General features: G+C 44.5%; 1 protein-coding gene across 4 annotated transcripts in view; it reads right to left on the bottom strand.

The window, feature by feature from the left end:
• Mthfd1l (methylenetetrahydrofolate dehydrogenase (NADP+ dependent) 1 like) overlaps positions 1 to 18842 on the bottom strand; it is a 180943-nt gene that overhangs the window by 111320 nt on the left and 50781 nt on the right. For all 4 annotated transcript variants that reach the window (XM_021173654.1, XM_021173653.1, XM_029482853.1 and 1 more), the window contains exons 12-17: positions 15959 to 16095; positions 13808 to 13854; positions 11438 to 11545; positions 10362 to 10436; positions 8430 to 8532; positions 1982 to 2058 (exon numbers count right to left, since the gene is read on the bottom strand). In XM_021173654.1, coding sequence (XP_021029313.1) covers positions 1982 to 2058; positions 8430 to 8532; positions 10362 to 10436; positions 11438 to 11545; positions 13808 to 13854; positions 15959 to 16095 — 547 coding nt within the window. The remainder of the gene's footprint in view (positions 1 to 1981; positions 2059 to 8429; positions 8533 to 10361; positions 10437 to 11437; positions 11546 to 13807; positions 13855 to 15958; positions 16096 to 18842) is intronic.

Raw genomic sequence — 18842 nt, 5'->3', positions numbered from 1 at the left:
TTTTTTTTTTTTTTTCGAGACAGGGTTTCTCTGTGTAACCCTGGCTGTCCTGGCACTCACTTTGTAGACCAGGCTGGCCTCGAACTCAGAAATCCATCTGCCTCTGCCTCCCGAGTGCTGGGATTAAAGGCGTGCGCCACCACGCCTGGCAATCAATATCAGTTTTTGATACCCATGTTATAAGTTTTAATATTGTAACACAGGTCTTGAAGCACCAGTGAGCTCTCACTGGGATCTACAGCTCTTTAACCCCTTTGAGAATTCACCCTCTGCTCAGTCTCTGTCAACTGGTCTCCTATTTTGTTTCCGTAGATATGTGGGCTCCTCTTCCCAGGCCTGGTCAGTTTTCATGTTGTGTATTTCTTTAGATGTGAGGTGCTGGCTAGCTTGAGGCTCTCTCTCATATATGTGAGGACACAATGTCAGACAAGTCTAGCTTCTGTACCTACATCTCCAAGGAGGGTGACCTGCCGTTGGCTCCTTCAATGGAGCCATTCCCAGGGCCATTGCTATCCTTTAGGTGCTTAACACGCTCATTTCAAAGGCGGTGTTCTCATCAAATAAGGGGTCACAATGTGTTCGTTTTCTCTAAAAGTGACACTTGACTGACACCTGTCGGGACTCACAGGTGGTCATGAATGGTTCCCTATGGGTTCGGTAGTGCCCCTGTCCCTAACCTTGGACTCCAACCCAGGAACCGCAAGGCCAAGTTACACCATGTACAGGCTGTGACCAGGTGTGTAAGTGCCACAGTTAGGGCACCACCCAGCAGCATCCAGGTGTTGTCCCAAATCACTAACCCCAAAGGGTGGCTGGTTTCTCCTGGTCTGAGAGCTAGGATGCTCTCACCTTTGAATTCAGAGGTCCTTCCTCTATATTCTAGGTTGTTCTCTCCATTTATCCAATTCCTCCCTAAACTTTTCAAGAATGACTGTTGTTTTCTGGTATAGAGAATGCTGATTGTATGAAATTTGGTTGTGTGTGAAAGTTTTAGAGTCTGGGGCAAGGAGGGAGGTACGAGCTTCTTGATCCAAGCCCATATTCAGCTTCCTTTCACAAGTGTGTGTGTGTGTGATGCATGTGTACATACGTGTGAGGTTAAAGGAGTGTCTCCCTAGATCATGCTCCATCTTATACAGTGAAGCAGAGCCTCTCACTTGAACCCAGAGCTTATCAACTAGAGCTATCTGGCCCAGAGAATCTCATCTCTGTCTCCTAAGTGCTTGGGTTTCAGGTGGGTCACCATGCCCATCCAACATAAATGTGGGTGTGGGGACCCAAACTCTGGTCTTCACACTTGGACAGCAAGTGTTTCACCCATTGAGCTATCTCCCCCTATTTACCGTTTAAATCAGAGAATATCAGAAGTTCCCAAAAACTATTTGGTATGAGAAATGGCTGTTATCATAACAGTAACTTTTTCCACTAATAAAAATTTAATGTAAAGGCAATAAATTAAAAAAAAAAAAATTCCAAAGAAAGAGTTTACTATTAAAAAAAATCAGAGGGATATTGTGCCTGGCTAAAAAATTATGGAATGAATTTATATTTCCTAAGTGCCACTATTCCACATCATAGACCTATTAAATGGAAGAGCTCATAAGTCCCCCCACACCTCCCCACACATATGTTGTCTTTAGCAGTACTATTAAACCTAATAAGTAGGTGTTTGTCCTCGGGCTTATGAAAGTGGAGTGATATATCAGAGACTTTCACTTTTCCATCATTATACAGTTCTTTCATATGGGACTTTCCCGAATGAGTCTACCCAGAAACACAGCCAAAAACACACGGAAGCTGTCACTTCCAGACCAATCCTGATACTCTCCCAAGTCCTAGCTCATCAGAGTGGCTGGAAACCCACCCTGAGAGAGTGGGAGAGCCACCAGCACTGCAGCTGGGGACCAGAAACAAAAAGCAAAGACTGTGCACACCAAGGTGAGGAAAGGGCAGGTACTTCCGGGAAGATGGCGCCACCTACCTGCCGGGAATATCCTTTCTCTGTACTTCCCTGTCCAATGGTTATTTTTCTCAGAAATCGGTCATTCGTGTCCAATACTGAAAGAGAACAGGCAGGTTATTTAATCAACAAATATAGACGGGCCGTGCTGGGAAATGCTGAGGAAGGAAGGAGCAGAAAACCAAAGTGAAGGTTTGGCTTCACTTGAGGAGCCACAGCGCATGCTAGTGGTGAGTGTCTTAATGATGGTGTGTCAGGTGAGGGTGGGCTGGGCTGAGTGGCATCTGACTAGGGTATCGAGTACAAGTAGTTCTGAAAGTATTTTACAATGACACCTAAGTCACAAGGAGACGTCAGTTCAGTTTCTCATACATATGACAGCCAAATGGCCCCATAATCCTGTTGTTCAAAACCCCTAAGCGCACTGCTCATAGCAGCTCCTTTCACAATGGCTAGGACTTAGAGATGACTGGAAATTCCATTGATGAATGGACTAACTCACAATGTGACATTACACAGCCACAAATGAGTGTTTTGGTATATGCTTCACATCCGAAATGCTATGCAGATCTAGGAGGTCAAATGGGGGATCTAAAATAGGCAAATCCACAGAGCAGCCACGGCCAACAGCAGAGGGACATTATTTTATCAGGGGCATAGGGCAGTGGTTCTCAACCTGTGGTTTGCAACCCCTCTGGGGTCATATATCAAATACCCTGAATATCAGATGTTAACATTATGATTCATAACAGTGGCAAAGTTACAGTTATGAAGTAACAAGAAAAGCTTTATTGGTTGGGGGTCACCACAACATGAGGAACTGTATTAAAGAGCCACAGCATCAGGAAGATGGAGACTTGCTGGTCTAGGACTTGTGTAGGGGATGACAAGCTTTGGGTACAGGCAATGATGATAGAGCAATCATGGTGGATGGAGTTAGTGCTATCAGTTGTACGGCTATGGATGGTTAACATGGTGACTGTTGGCTTGCGTGCAGTCGACTACAATACAAAGGAAAAACAGCAATATGGAAGGAGACTGACTGAAGGTCAGGTAGAGCGCTTTCTTGTGTGAACTGCCCTGGATTAGACTTTTGTCTGTGAAACTGTTTGCCTTTGAAAAACCACATTTATAATGCCAAGAAACAAAGGCAGGTTAGACACTTCCTTTATCTTTGTGATTTAAAAACATCAGGGCTGTTTACAGTGACAATTGAGATCCAACTTACTAAATGCATAATACCCTAATAATACACAAATTACCCTTGGGTCTCTCATCCTAGCTGCCACTGCCATGTCCGTGGCCCTGCCTCTCTGTCTCTGCTCCCGCCCCCAAACTCACACACACACACACACACACACACACACACACACACACACACACACATACACACACACACACACACACAGGCAAATACATATAAACTTCCACTTTTAAAAAATTTATTTAATTTCACATGTACTAGTGTTTTGCCTGTATGTATATCTGTATGAAGGTGTCAAATCTCCATGAATTAGAGTTACAGACAGCTGTGATCTGCCACCTGACTACTAGGACTTGAACTCTGGTCCTCTGAAGGAGCTGCCAGTGCTCTTAACTGCTGAGCCATCACTCTAGCCCCCAACTTTTATTTTTAAAGACAGAATAACACCTGCAAAGTTAACGGGCTGTACCTCAGTAGCGCTAACAGCTACTACCTTCACTCCTGAGATGCTAGACACTCGGTCACACGAAATAAACCATCTCTCTCTCTTTTTTTTTTTTTTCCGTGTAGTATAGAAACATGGTTGGCTATAGACTTTGAGGTCACTTCCCCGTCAGATGTATTTTAAGTCTATAGCAAACTATTCAAATTTTAGTTTGACAAAGGGAAGATAAGCAAACGAGGTAAGATCAAACTACAGCATCATCCAAATGGCACTTTGGATCCCACTTGGATTTGGTGTCTTTCACAATGCCACAGTAGAGCATTGTGACCTATCAGGGTATATACACACAGGGAAAAAGAGCTGTGTGAATTCAGCGCCAGTGCCGCTGCCAAGAGATGTGCAGATTCTACCCACCCTACAAGAGAGATGTAGCCAACGCCACAGAAAGCAACAGAAACACACAGCTGGCATCTAAGCGGCAGAGCTAACGGTGGCTATATCCTGATTCGATTCTATCTGGACCAGGTTCTGAGGACTCTTTCTATGCTTAGTCCTGTGCTGGTTGGGCAGGGTCATGAAGGTGCATGACGCACCGATCTTTGACTCCTGACATTTCCTGGGAGGAGATGGAGAGGACACCAGAGGGCCTGCATGGGAGGAAGGAAGGCAGTGGGGCTTGGGGTGGACTGCTTTACCTGTAACTTGTCCTAAGTAGTTTCTTTAGCCCATGGTGTTGATGGAGTTCAGAGGAACACCCAGAGTACGCCTGAGCCTTTAAGTAACCAATACCATCCAGGAGCTAGAGCCCAGGCACAGGTGCAGGACCACGGCAGGCCCAGTATTTGGCTTCCACAGAAGCTATGGCATCCTGACCTCAGAGTGGCACTGGGCTAGTGTTGGGAAGCAGACACTAGGGGCTGACAGTGAACAGGACTGGTGGCCTTGGCCTGTGATGGAGAGATGGACATGTGGGGAAGAAGTTTCTGGGGTGTTGGGCTCCCTAAAAGACTGGGGCTTTGGGGTGTTCAATATTTTAAAGCCTATTTCTTGTCCTTTAGGGGATAATACATGTCTGGAGATAACCCCCTCCCCACCTCACCCCCTGCCCCAGGCCTGCGACATGTTTCTGGAATAATCCAGTATCTTACCCTTCACGATCATTGCCCAGGCTATACTAGTTCTTAGTCAAAGTCAGAAAACGCTCCCTGTACCTTCATCCATGGGGAGTTTTCATTATTATACTAACCCGTTAATCGGAACAAAACTACTTATCCAATTTCAGCCCGAATTCCTCTGGCCCAGGTGGCTTGTCCTAAGCAATAAAGTTTGCTTCCCTTTAACACTGTAAACAGTAATGTAAGTCTGTATTTTTCTGGGATAACTCTTAAAGCTGTCACTTTCATTAAAATTGATTTGTAACCGCAGAACATTCCAGGCCTTTCCTGTCTTTGCACGGAGAATCCGATCGCACACCGGCCCTCCCTGAAGAGGCGCTATGCCGTGATTTCTGAGGCTGGGGCCGAGGTGCGAGGATGCCAGCTGGTCTGAAAGTTTCTCTTTCAGTACGGTTGAACATACACTAATTTCCATTGCCTAATTTTTCATTTTACCAAAAAGGCCCCTTAAGCCACTTTACAGAGTAACAGGAGCTCAGAGAGGCCTGGGAAGGCTGACTACACATTTTGCAAACAATGGTGTTTTAACAACAGATCTTTCTGGTTAAAAGAAAAAAAAAATCTAGAAAAAAAAATAATGCCCAGCAAAATGCTGAAAACACACATGTCAGCTGTTTAAAATACTGTTTGTTGGTCTATTTTAGACTTGTGGTATATACAAATCATGGCTCCCCAGCAAAGGAATATTCTAGAGTCACTTAAAATGACCACTCTAAATGTTGGGGATATAGCTTGAGGGTGAGGTACATGTTTTGCATGCCAAAGGCTGTGGTTTAATCTTTAGCTCCACGAGAAATAAAAAATAAATGAAAAAGAAAAAAAACCAACCTAAGAAAGAGCTAACAAAGGAGAATGTCCTTAGGATATAATTGAATTGGGCAGGAAATAAAATTCACACACAAAGATGGTAATAGAGCTAAACAGAAAAATCAGATGTACCAAAAACTATGATAGCAGTTATTATGTTGTGAAATGTTTCACTTTGACAAAAAATTTTACATTATTTGTTTTAAAAAAATAAAATGGATCCTTGCAAGAGTGCTCAAGGAAATGTTAGCTCAATCTTTGAAGGAGACAAATACCACAGAGAAACAACATAACACAGCTGTTACCTTCTAAGAGGCACAGGGAGGCACTTCTGAGTTTGCCTGCGTTCACATTTCTTTCAGTGGAGCCTCCCTGGAGGGAGACTGGTATTACTACAGGCCCAGCATCCAAAAATCTAACCCCTTTTGGGTGTTAATACTGCTAGTGAAAAAATCCTATATCCTGAAACAGCTCCATGTACAAAGTTATTTATTTATTTTTTAGAATCTATAGCATATCCTTCAGGCTATGTGTGGAAGACGTAAATATAATAAATGAACTTTGTGTTTAGATTTGGCTGTCCTTACTGTGCTATCTGCCCAAACCACCAAATGTCTGGAGTTTGAAACACTGCTGGTGTTGGGTGCTCCGGATCAGGGCTACGCCGCCAGGGCTACACCTCCAGGGCTACACCGCCAGGGCTACGCCGGGAAAACCTAGGAAGTGGTTTGTGTAAAGAAGTACAGGGGAACGCCAGGGCCAAAAAAATGGGAACGGATGGGTAGGGAAGTGGGGGGAAGGGTATGGGGGACTTTTGGGATAGCATTGGAAATGTAATTGAGGAAAATACGTAATAAAAAAAATATTAAAAAAAAAACAAGAAGAAGCTTGGTCTTTGTCTCTTGGCTGTAAGATCTGCTGCAGGGAGACACTCGGTTCTTACTGGCTTGACTGAATGGGGTATTGGGGAAAAAACTCAGGAAGTGTGGGATGGTGGCTAAACCTGGGAGGAAGACTGGCCAGGCCAAAACGCTGGTAAGAGGATGAAACAGGCCCTCTGGTGAACAGAAGACAGAAACTGGGCACCTGACAGACAAATTGCGTAATGGTGATTTTACTGCCCCGGATGGGAGCACCAAGGCTGCTGACTGAGGAAGCAGTAAACCACTAACTATCTCTGCATTAGGAACCTACTGAATTAAGGGATGGAAGCAGAAGCAGGAGAACGTGCTGATTCAGGCCTTGGTTAAATATATTCTAACAGAAGACAGGAGAATGGGGGCCAGGTCTAAATCTATGTCATCTCATCCTTTCTGCATCCCATAGGTGTGACTGCCACACTTCTGTAAAGTACGGACACCATCAACTCCACCGACTCCAGAACACGGTGCACCAACACCTGTTTGAGGCCACATAGATAAGCAGGGTGGTGGCCATTCTCTAGGCCAAATTCCACAGTCAGTCCATTGCCGACTGTTCCACTGAAGTGACCTAATAAGAGTGCAGGAAAGGAAGGGATGTCCCTGCTGAGAGGGAGGCAGGGAAGTCTGGAGAGAGCACTGAGCCACCCTGCAGTGTGACTGCCAGAGTGATCCGCACCCAGGACCCCACTAGAGACACTTGCCAGCCGTGGAGAAAAAGTTTATGCTGTAAATGCGAACCAGAGAGCTCAGAGCTACTGGGGAATGGGTAGAGAAGACAGCCAGGCACAGTGGCAAGACATCTTAGAGGATTGAGGCAAACCCAAGGATGGTTTCCACTACATAAAAAGTTCCAAACCAGCCAGAGCTCTACCTGGAGAGCTTGTCTCAAAACAAAAGGGACTGGGGAGATGGCTCAGTTGATGAAGTTTCCCACATACCATGAGAAGCAGGGTTTGATCCCTAGCGCTGCATCAAACCCAGCAATGTCCCCTGCACCAGGGAAGCAGAGGAGAAGGAACCTTTGGGCTTTCTGGCCATCCGGTCTGACTATGGGTTCAGAAAGACACTGGATGCCAACTGTTAGCCTCCGTGTGCACACACACACTCAGACACACATATGTCCACCCTCCCAAAAAAACGAAAACCAAACCCCAAAAAAACCAAAAATTAGGAAGAGGGGCTGAGAAGTTGCACAGCAGTTAAGAGCACTTACTGCTCTTGCAGAGGACCCAGGCTCAGTTTTCAGCACCCATATGGTAGCTCACAACCACCTTTAACTCCAGTCCCAGGAGATCTGACGTCCTCTTCCGCTGTTTGTGGGCACTGTACATATATGGTGCATACACATACATGCAGGCAAAACATACAATAAAAAAATAAAGAAAAAAAAAGTATGCTTTATCCAACTCTTTCCTCCCCATTACCCCCAACCCCATTGAGATCCTGAATGTAACAAGTAAATAAGGAATAATATAAAATATTATTTTAAAATATTCTTTTTTAAAAAGTAGAGGAGCCAAGCTTGGGGGAAGAGAACTCACAGAGACAAGGAGCAATCTTGCCTTAAAAGCAGCAAGAGGAGGGGAGAGAGAATTTTCCCTACACAGTTGCACAAAGGCTGGGTTGCTTTGTGGCCTTGCACCTGCCCAACAAGAACCTTCTCACTGAGGTCCCACCACAGCCCATCCTCAGCCATTTGAAAGAGGACAGAGGGAATGGGATTGTGCCCAGAGAGGTGGTGAAAAAGAAGAGCAATGGAGCCAGATGGTGAGGTTCTGAAGCCAGGAGAGGCGGCTGTAAGACTGTAGTTTTTATTCATTGAATTTGTGAATGGAAGGTTGAGTGTCAAAGAGACATGTAAGAGACAGGGCTCCAACCCATTCTCTGAATGCCTTCTGGTTGCCCCAGTACCTACCTCTCTGCCACGTGATGGTTGAGGGGTCAATGTTGAGGCGGGCGAACTTCCTCACTTCCTCCTCGGTCAGTGTGCTTGGATCAGTCTTATGTATCCCCAGTTTCTAGTGATCGGGGAGAGATGTCATAAGAGCAAGAAGACAGGCCCAAACAAAACTATCGCCTTAACTAGGCAAGTCCCTGAGAACGAACACAAGGCCTGGAGTGAACTGGGACTTAGGTGAAATTCTATTAGCAAATGTCTTCTGCAAGCAGAAGGTACTGGGGGTCTGTGAAGGCCCTAAAACCTTATCTGAAAATGGGGTCCAGTGGGGAGCATGCAGTGAACACATGGGCCTGGTGGTGTGTGCTTGTGGTGCCTATTGATGGCCCTGCACGCTGAGCTCAGACCCGCCCCAGTCATCATGAATATGTTACTCCCCCAGTTGTTTCATACATATATACCAAATGAAGTATATGTTTAGTTTCAAAAGAATACATTCTACTTGCAAAAAGTAATTAAGCCTTTTAAGTTGGGGGTGGAGGTGCTTTCATGCAATCTCAGCATGTGGGAGGCAGGAGCAGGTGGGTCAGGCTACAGGAAACCCTTCAAATCAATCAATCAATCAATCAATTAACACCAAAACAACACAAAGCTTTTAATCAATTTAATTCTATAAAGAAAATATCCTAAAAAGTACTTAAAATATATTTAATGCCAATTAATGGGTAAAAATTATGCCATAAAGGTGTTTTGTTTTGTTTTGTTTTGTAACCCCAGTTGTCTTTTGAAAGCAATGATGAATAGGACAGAATTAGTGAACAGCATCAGGAAGCAAAATGGGAAGAATTAAGATAAAATAGCTTTTTCAACTTAGGGTAGTAGCAATTGCCTTGGAAGGGAAAAAAAAAAAAAGCAAGCAAACAAATAAAAACCAAACAAACAAGCGAGAGGGTGACCCAAAGCTGCCTTATCAGTCTTTAGAGCAGTGGTTCTCAACTTCCCTAATGCTGCAACCCTTTAACACTCTTCCTCATGTTGTGGTAATCCGCCCCTCACCATAAAATTATTTTTGTTGCTGCTTCATGACTGAAATTTTGCGACTGTTATGAATTGTAATGTAAATATCGGAGATACAGGATACCTGATACATGACCCCCCCCAACCCCCCCCAGAGGTCGAGACCCAAAGATCCAGAACCTCTGCTTCAGAACTTTTACAAACAGGAAACCATTTCTCTCCAGAAGGAAAAGGCTACATAAAAGCAGATGTGTCTGTTACCGAGGGTGCTCTAGGTTGTTAGCAAGGGAGCCCTCCTACTGCACACGTGAGGAAACAGAGTCCTAAAAAAGGGAGTCCTCTGGGGTGGGAATCCGGCTCAGGAGGAAAAGGTACTTGCTGCCAAATCCAACAACTCAAGTTCACCGCCTGGAGGAAGGAGATACCTGAGTTCTGGAAGCTGCCCTCTGACCTCCACACATACACACAGAATGAGTAAAACAAAATATAAATGATGTTTTTTCAACCACATGATATTTAAAAAAATATGTTATTGTTTTCTTGGCTCTTTGGTGTAGGGATTTATCTACAGACTTCACTGTGATATTCTGAGTTATTATGCTCTAAAGCAGCCGTTTTCAACATGTGGGTCACGACCCATGGGGGCGGGGGTGTTACATATCAGATATCCTGCATAGCAGATATTTACATTGCTATTCATGACAGTGGCGAAGTTACAGTTATAAACTAGCAAGTGAAATAATTTTATAGCTGGAGGAACTGTATTAAAGAGTTCCGGCATTAGGATGGTTGAAAACCCCTGACCTACAGGTTAATAACCAAAGGTGCATATGAAAGCCCAGATTAAGTCAAGGTTCTAGAATATTCTCTTCTTAAAAACAAAAACAAAAACAAAAAAAAAAACCAAAACACCACTATAAAGTCAAATCTTACCTTTAGCCGAGAAAGTTGAATTTCTGAAAATTCTCTGACACCATTCACTAAGGGAACCAGTCGATTGTAGAGAGCCTAAGAAAATAAAAACCCCACCCACTAGAGCTTTAGGGCCAGCCATGAACTTGGTAACTGGACATGTTCATTACATATAGATGGGCAATGTTCATTACATTTATTACCAAATAGGTTCTATTAATATTTAAGGCTAATATAAACAGCCTAGATTTAAATTCTGTCATTTTAATAAATCCTAGTGGAAATGATATACATTATCATTATGTATGTGGTAATGATATACGTTACCACTTTGTGTAAGTCTACTTGATCTGTACCCTAACAACCTATCAACTACTTCCCCGAGTTCTGTTTGGAAGATGAACTAGGAGGTTATAATCGAGAAAGTCGAGCCTTTCTTACAAACCATGAGGAAGTACCCCTCATCTAGGGCAACCATGAGGAAATACCCCTCATCTAGGACAACCATGAGGAAGTACCCTCATCTAGGACAGCTGCCCATGAAGAGTTAGCACCCAGAGTTCTGTCACTTTCAGGTGGATATCATGCGTGTGAAGCTAGAATCTGGTTCAGGCTTGTTGCATGTGAGTTCACTCTTACAGATGGCTGGCTGTCTACCGCCATAGCTCTTGCATAGCACACACAAATCTCTAGGTTCAAGTCTCGCTACTGGAAGTCCCAACCTCTCCCCAAACAAACAAACAAACAAACAAACCAACCCAAGTTCCATTTCTGTTAGAATGGACCAGTGTTTCTCTGGCCACAGGGAAAACAAATGCTTGTGCCGATGATCTTTGAGGCTGAGGAGAGTCATCTCGAACAACGTCCTAACCAGCACACCACAGCTCTCCCACTGTTCTGCAACGGTCATAGACCCAACAGAGAATCCGACTAAAGTCTAATTCTCCTCCCCTGGAAGGGAGGATATGGGTAAAACTCAGCAAATTCTGAATGCGATTTTAGAGAGCAGATGGGATCTAAGAGTCTCTCACAGAGTCCTTAAGGATGCAGGGACTCCAGGATAAAACCCAGAGATGGCTAACAAGGGCCCCACTCACCTTGTCTGTTTGAGTGCTCTCATGTAAAATTCTCGTGTCGATGGCTGCGGCCAGCAAGTTATTAGCGGCAGTGATGGCATGGATGTCCCCAGTCAGGTGAAGGTTGAACTAGAAATCAAATGTCACACCTTTCTATTTGCATCATATAGCCAGAGACATTTTCAGGAACTGCCCAAGTTAATAAAACAGTATGCTAATTATCTGTCTTTATCATGAGCTGAGACAAGATGGCCTACATCAGAAAATCAAGGTCAGGGCCTCCAACTTGCCAATAAAGAACTCTAGAGTTGAATTCTTCCAACCTCTGGTTAAAGACGACGCACTCTGATGGGCCTAAGTTTCTTTCTCATGATTCCTTCATTTTCAATTATTTATTTGAATTTGGGAAACTGTACTATAGCAAATACACTTGGGAAGGAAACAAGGCTTAAATAGTAAAAATGTAATAAGAACAAACACTACTGAAATCTAGCTTTGTATTAACACACATTTTATTTATAGAATTGACATATCCTATCATTTGGAAGCTTTAAGTTTTAAAATGAAGTCATTCAGGTTTTACTTATTAACGTGTGTGTATAATGCGTATATGGCAGAGAGAGGGAGTGAGCATGTCACAGCATGCGTGTGACAGTCAGAGAACAACCTCACGGAATTGATTTTCTCCTTTCACCTTTACTAGGGTTCTGGGCTTGGCTGGCCTGTGCCTTTAGCGGCCAAGCCATCTTACTGGCCCTGCAAACCTCCAAGGAAAAGTCTGATGGGTTTCGCATCTTTAACCTCTAAATCTGAAGTCTGAGGAGCTCCAAAGCCTGTACTATTCTTAAACACCCATGCAGGTCCAAAGTAGAAAATTCCATCCTACGCTTTGTTTTCATGATCGAAGGCATTAATAATGGTGCGCAAAACCCAGTGTGACCCTGTTACTCCCCTCTCAAGACCCTTCAATGGCTGACCAAGTATGACACTTCAAGTCACACTTAATCTCGTGGCTATCAAGCGAAGGTTGACTCCTGCCTGTTCTTCTGTCTCGACTTACCTAGTCTGCCTGCCCTGCCCTGGTTTCTGATCATGTTCAGGGACATCATGTCACCTCTGAAGAGGCAAAGCTCTTTTTTAATCTCAGGACTTTCCTTATAGTTTCCTCTGCTGGGAACACCTTCCGTCACTCACCTTCAATCCAACTAGAACTCTTTGTGACATTTCTCCATCCAACTTTTTATGAGTCTCTGCTGCCTGTGGATGGCGCTTAGTTTGCCAGCTAACACCCACTATGTGGGAGGCACTTTGCTTTGAGCTGCGGATACAGAGATGGAGCAGACACAGTTTATCCCAGCTCCAAGGGACAAACTGCCTGCTTCTATGTGCGCTAAGACAGTTACCCCTACACTGAGTCATGAGTTGAAGACCCATGCAGAGGAACACCATTGCTGTGTCCATGTCTGCTAGCTAAACCTCAAACTGTTCCCCTGGCCTGTTCTTTGTTCTTTATCCTAATTCAGCCTTCAGGCATTGGATTCTCCTACCTGTGAACGGGAGTGAGTGGAATTTTGGAGTAAAGCAGAATCTTGGGCAGGGTAGTGAGGACGAGGAAGGGCAGAGAATTCCCTGCATGGGAAAAGTCTAGTCAAGAGGAATCAGGGAGCCAGTACAGCTCGACGTAATGGGCTTGCTTAGTGCTGTTAAGACTCTGCAGCCCGGCAGCCACACAGAAGAGAAAACAGGACAGAGAGAATACGGAGCAGGAGCCAAGACCTGCTATGACCTCTCAGGCCATGCCTGAGAGACAGGTAGCAGGAAGGACAGGGTCTTGCTCAGACCAGAGCCTAGGAGGAACTCAGAACTGACCCATGAGGCTGATGCAAAGAGCAAGGCTGAGGGAAACGAGGCCTGGGCAGGCATGGGAGGCAGGGGAGATTTTCTCCACAAGAGAGTTTGTGGAGAAAGAAGAATCAGTGCCATCCATTCTTACTGCCCAGTTTCTCTGAGATGATTTTATTGTGGCCTCACTGGGTAGAATAAACCATCCATCACTTTCTGAACTTGGTAGTCTAAGAGATGACTGATGGGACCCAGGACAACATTCACCGTCTTATCTAAAATGGGCTTGAGTCCACAGAAGCCTGGGAACATGAAATTGTTGTGGAATTTAGAAAGGCAGAATGATTGATATGTGTGTGAGCATGCTTGTGTATACACACACACACACACAATTATAAAACATTGTAACCAGGGACTAGGTTAGCACCCATTTGCTACAGGAAAATAGATGCATATGAATAGGACATGAATCTTCACACCAAGTGGCACACACATATCCGTATGTAGCCAGCAGTGTCAGGGGTTCTGGTGGGCATCTCATGACCTTACCTCCTCCATGGGGATGACCTGAGCATATCCACCACCTGCAGCTCCTCCTAGAAAACACAGCAAGTACAGTTTAGTGAGTCCCCAAGTTCAGTTACAGGACAGATGCAGACCTAAGGATGCTACTCACACTCAACAAGGAGGCCTGCTCAGGCCCGGAACGGAAATAAAACAAAACCAGGGCACTGTTTCCAGAGATGCCATTTTAGGCCTTCTGTTTCTTTGTTTAAAAAGAAAGGTTAAGACCTGTGCCTTCTGAAGTAAGCAGGCCTCCAATCCCAGCTACAGGGAAGCTTTGAAGAGCATCATTGATTCAAGACCTATTGGGCAACAGAGTGAGTTCAAGGCTACTGTGGGTAGCAAGAAGGCTGCTTTCAAAACTGTGAGTAAAGGGCTGGGATATAGCTGAGTGGAAGGGCATTGGCCTAGTATTCATGAAGTCCTATATTCAGTTCCTAGCACCACACAAACAAACTTCTGAAAAGAAACAAAAAAAACATTCCCAAAGGCTAAATACAATATAGCAAATGCCGGTGCTATAAAACACACATGTGAAGGGGTTGGAGACATAGCTCAGTGGTTAAGACATGTACTGCTCTCTTCCAGAGGACCTTAGTTCGATACCCAGCACCTCCACCAGCTGGGTCACAACCACCTGTAACTCCAGCTTTAGGAGTCTAGAATACCTCTTAACAACAACAACAACAGCAACAACAACAAAAAGCAAAAGGAAAAGGCTGGGTGTGGGGTGTGCACCTTTAATCCCAAAAGTTGGGAGACAAAGGCAGGCTGATCTCTGTGAGATTGAGGTCAGGCTGGTCTACAAAGCGAGTCCAGGACAGCCAGGGCTGTGTTATACAGAAGAGAAATCCTGTGAAAAAAAAAAAAAAAAAAAGAACCAAATCAAACAAACAAACAAAAAAAAACCCCTTTTATACATCAGGATATTTATGTTTCATATAAATCATACATGAAATAAAAACAAAACTGCCTGCCAGGCTTGGTGGAACACTCAGGAGATGGGAGCACTCAGGAGACAAGATCAGGAGGATCTACAAACCTGAGGCCGGGCTGCTCTGCACAGTGAGACCATGCCCAAGGTGCTGGGTTCAATCCTCAGGAACAGAAAAAACCGAACCACAACAAAACCAAAAATACTCGGCCATGAATACCTCAGACAAAGATTATATTAGTTACTCTATATCGAAGACACTTGTTTTTCACAAGCAGACACCATTTTATACTATACCCTGTCCTTTCCACGTTATCCTAACTGAGTCTCACAACAGCCAGATGTGCCTGGTACTAGAAGCCCTTGTGCACTTACAGATGTGGCTCATAGACTTTAAGACTGGCTGTCGACTTCGCAGAAGTGAGATACACAGCCACGAATAAAACCACGGCCACTCAGCACTAAGTCTCACGGTCAGTCAGCTGCATAAGGCATGGCCCACCAGGAGGAATCAGTACTTTTAATGGGTTAGGAATTATTAATATTTGTAATAGCAATATAAATAAAATACAGTTAAAGACCACAAGCTGCCAAGAACACGCAGTAATTGCCGTGGTGAGGGCCGGGAGTGACTTAATGATAAATCCGCAGAGTGCGAGTAATGGAGGGAAGTGCCAGACAGCAGTTCAACTAAGCCACGGAGGAATTTCCTCACAGCCCTGGACGCAGCCAGTTGCTTCGTCTCCAGAGCTCCTTGGCCCCACAGAACAACTCCCACGAGCTGCAACTTGGGGCCAGACCTGAAGAGCTCATATGTGTACAGGAAGAGGCTGAGATGATAAGATCCTGATAAGATGGGCAGTGTTTCAAAATCGCTTGGTGAGGGAGGTGGGGATGATAGAGGAGACGCTGCTGGAGGCAGCAGGCCAGAGTAATGAAGTCAAGGGACCAGCTTCCGGGGTGGGTAGGTGGGGGCTCCATGGAAGATGCCCCCACCTTGCAGCAATCTCTGCATGGCTTTACACACCAGGAGGTTCAACTTGGGGTATCTGCTATGTCTTGAGTGTTCAGGGGGCGTAGAGGAATGAACACCCAGCTCTTTTGCAAAGCATTTAACTCCATCCCTATACATTATATTGATTTTGAATTTTTACTTCCCTTAATTTTTCTCCGACAACTAGCTTAGTCATGAAAGAAAGTACCTTTCACTCCAAAAGTGGGTCCCTGAGAAGGCTGCCTCAGACAGGCGAAGGAGTTGACATTCAGGTGAGCGGTCAGCGCCTGCACTAGTCCGATGGTGACTGTACTCTTCCCTTCTCCGAGCGGGGTGGGTGTGATCCTAATTTGGTGGGGAGGAGGGAGAGGGATGAATTGAATTGTCTTCCCAAGACAACCTTAGTAAAACCAAGCTGAGATTTCAAATTCAAATTTGAGTTTATAGGCAGTGAGCAGCGTTTTCCCAATGTACTTGATACCATGGTTTCTTGGAGTGTTCCCAGGTATAGCACACAGACCACATTCAAGCTAATGTCACAGGCACAAAAATGAAAGGCAACATGACCAAAAGGAAAGTTACTAGGTGACAGTGTTGATGAGGTTCGTTTCAGGGAGTGACACAAAGCTAGCCATTAACAAAGTAGGAACCAGGGCTGGAGAGATGGCTCAGTGGTTAAGGATCACAGTTCTAAGGGCAAGCTCCCCCGGGGAGAGTCGGTTCAGCTCTTATAACAAAGGTAAGGATAGAGCCATTGGGTGAAGTCAGTGACGGAAACCTGGAGAAGGAAGCAGGGCATGATACCTCAGAAGGAGGCTAAGAAAGACAGAATACATTTAGAGTTAAATGGTATGAGCCAGGGTGTCTAGGAAACTCAGCCATAGCAAATCTAACGACAGACTTTTCCATCTCCAAAATCTGGTGCTGTTATCAAAGGAGGAAGGCAGGCCTTCAGATCCCTCAGAACACCCTGCTGACTCGATAGGCAGTCACTCCTATAGTAAATATTTATTCAGTACTCTCTTGAGTCAGGGACTGGGCCAGACCTTGGAACACAAAGACGATCATGTCAGACTCTATGTCTCCCTCCCAGGACTTCTAACTGATGGGAGATAGAGATAACCCAGTGATTATAGCAACTGTGATAAACACCAAGTTGGGGAAACGGGACAGACACCGTATTAAGAGCATTTGGGATAAGGTTTCACATGCTTTGGAACATCAAGGGAAGCGTCCTCCAGACCTGACATCTAAGCTGGGACATAACCACGAGATAAATAGTGCCTAGATGAAATGCAGAGCGAGCTGAAGACAAGGTTCTGCTCTCTATGCCCTGTCTGTGAAATTGTGACTATAGTCAACAGTTCAAAGGGCAAGATTCCCCCAGGGGAGAGATCACTCAGCAATGACAAAAGTAAGGATAGAACCATTGGGTGAGTTTTCCTTTAGGGAAATAGACAGAAGAGACCAAAAGAAGTCAAAGACAGAAACCTGGAGGAGGCAGGGCATGATAGCTCAGAAGGAGGCTAAGAAAGACAGAATACATTTAGAGGTAAAGAGCCATCTAGGACTAAAGCAGGAGGAGGATGACGAGGTGGCCACTGTGAACCACTCCATGGCAGAGATTTTTGATGACCCAATTACATGCTACTTGATGAACTGAGCTGGAAATGCCCAGGTCACAGATGAGAGTTTATGGGCTCCCCTTTCCTACTGTCTACATAGCACAGCACTGAGTGATGTCAAAGTGAAAACTGTTACACAAGACTCCGAGTCCACTTCATATTTTTGTAGATACAACCCGAATGAAAGTGGCGAGGAGCCCACAGAATCAAAGACCCTGCAAAGATGCTGCATGCACCTAAAGATTCTGCAAGGGAAGGATCAGGGCTGTGCCTTATGTCACATGGGGGAATCCATTTTCTCTCCCAAGGGTACGCTGGCAGAGCAGAAGGAGACACGCCCAGGGATGACCTCAAACTTCAGCCATCCATCCAATTCTTAATTGGAAACACAGGATTGCTCAGTTTGCTGCCAATGAACACAATGCAGGAAAATCACAAAGTAGGAAGTATTTATTGGAAGCAATAAAAGGAGAGCTATAACACAAATTTATTTTGCCCCATCTCTGTATTTGATATCAAAATTTGGTTTAATTCTTTCCCCATATCCATAGCTCTGAGCTCAAAGCATCAAGTTTGTCTTAAAACGAGTAATTTCAAGCCTCTCTGAAGATTCTTTTTTATATGGGAATATAAATATAATGTGAGTTCTTCTCAATGGCTCCAAGTTCCTGTTGCTTGACCAAATCTACAACATTTATCAGGTGATTTTTATGAACTTCCAGATGACATTGTAATAAGAATTCTGACATGTCCCGTTGCTAAGGGGAGGAAAATGGCCACACTTCCTTCATCACAGTCCCCTGCCTAGGGCACCCGTGAACAACAGAAAGCATCTGACATTACCATGAAGCCTTTTCGTTGGTTAAGTACTGTTCACTGTGAATGACAGGAGAGACTTATCAAGATGCTCTTGTGGCAACTGGAAGGACATTTATTTAAAAGTCAAAGGGATTTCTTACGCAGAGACAGGAGGTGAAGATTTGAAGCACAATTAAAATCTTGAATTTCGTCAAACAGTATCAAACAGGGCACCACCAGCCAGGCATAGCCTGACCATGAACTCCAAAGTTACATGTGCAAACAGCTATAAATCTAATATATCACTCACCCAGGCATCTTTATGATTTGTAAGGTTTTTAAAAGCCTTTACTATCTGACAATAAATGTGACAGCCCATTTGCTTGTGCTTCCCACTACAGCTGACCGAGGGGAAGAGTTCAAAGGCTCTGTTGGTACTGGTTGTCCCTAGTGACCCGTGTCCTCTTCTGCCATTAGTACAACTTGAAAAACAAACAACAACAAAAACCCTCACAGATGCTTAGATGGCTACTTAGGGAGAAAGGGACCCTCTTACAAAGTCAGTACAGTTATCTAAATTGCAACACACAGGTTGAAGCACTAAAGAAATTTAAATCAGGTATTTGGCACTCTAAAAAGAAAACAAAACTTTGGCAATGGATCTTTATT

The sequence above is a fragment of the Mus caroli genome, chromosome 10, assembly GCF_900094665.2.
Source record: "Mus caroli chromosome 10, CAROLI_EIJ_v1.1, whole genome shotgun sequence".
NCBI lineage: Eukaryota > Metazoa > Chordata > Mammalia > Rodentia > Muridae > Mus > Mus caroli.
Note: the sequence above shows the minus strand (reverse complement) of the source record. Positions and strands in the feature narration are given on the sequence as shown.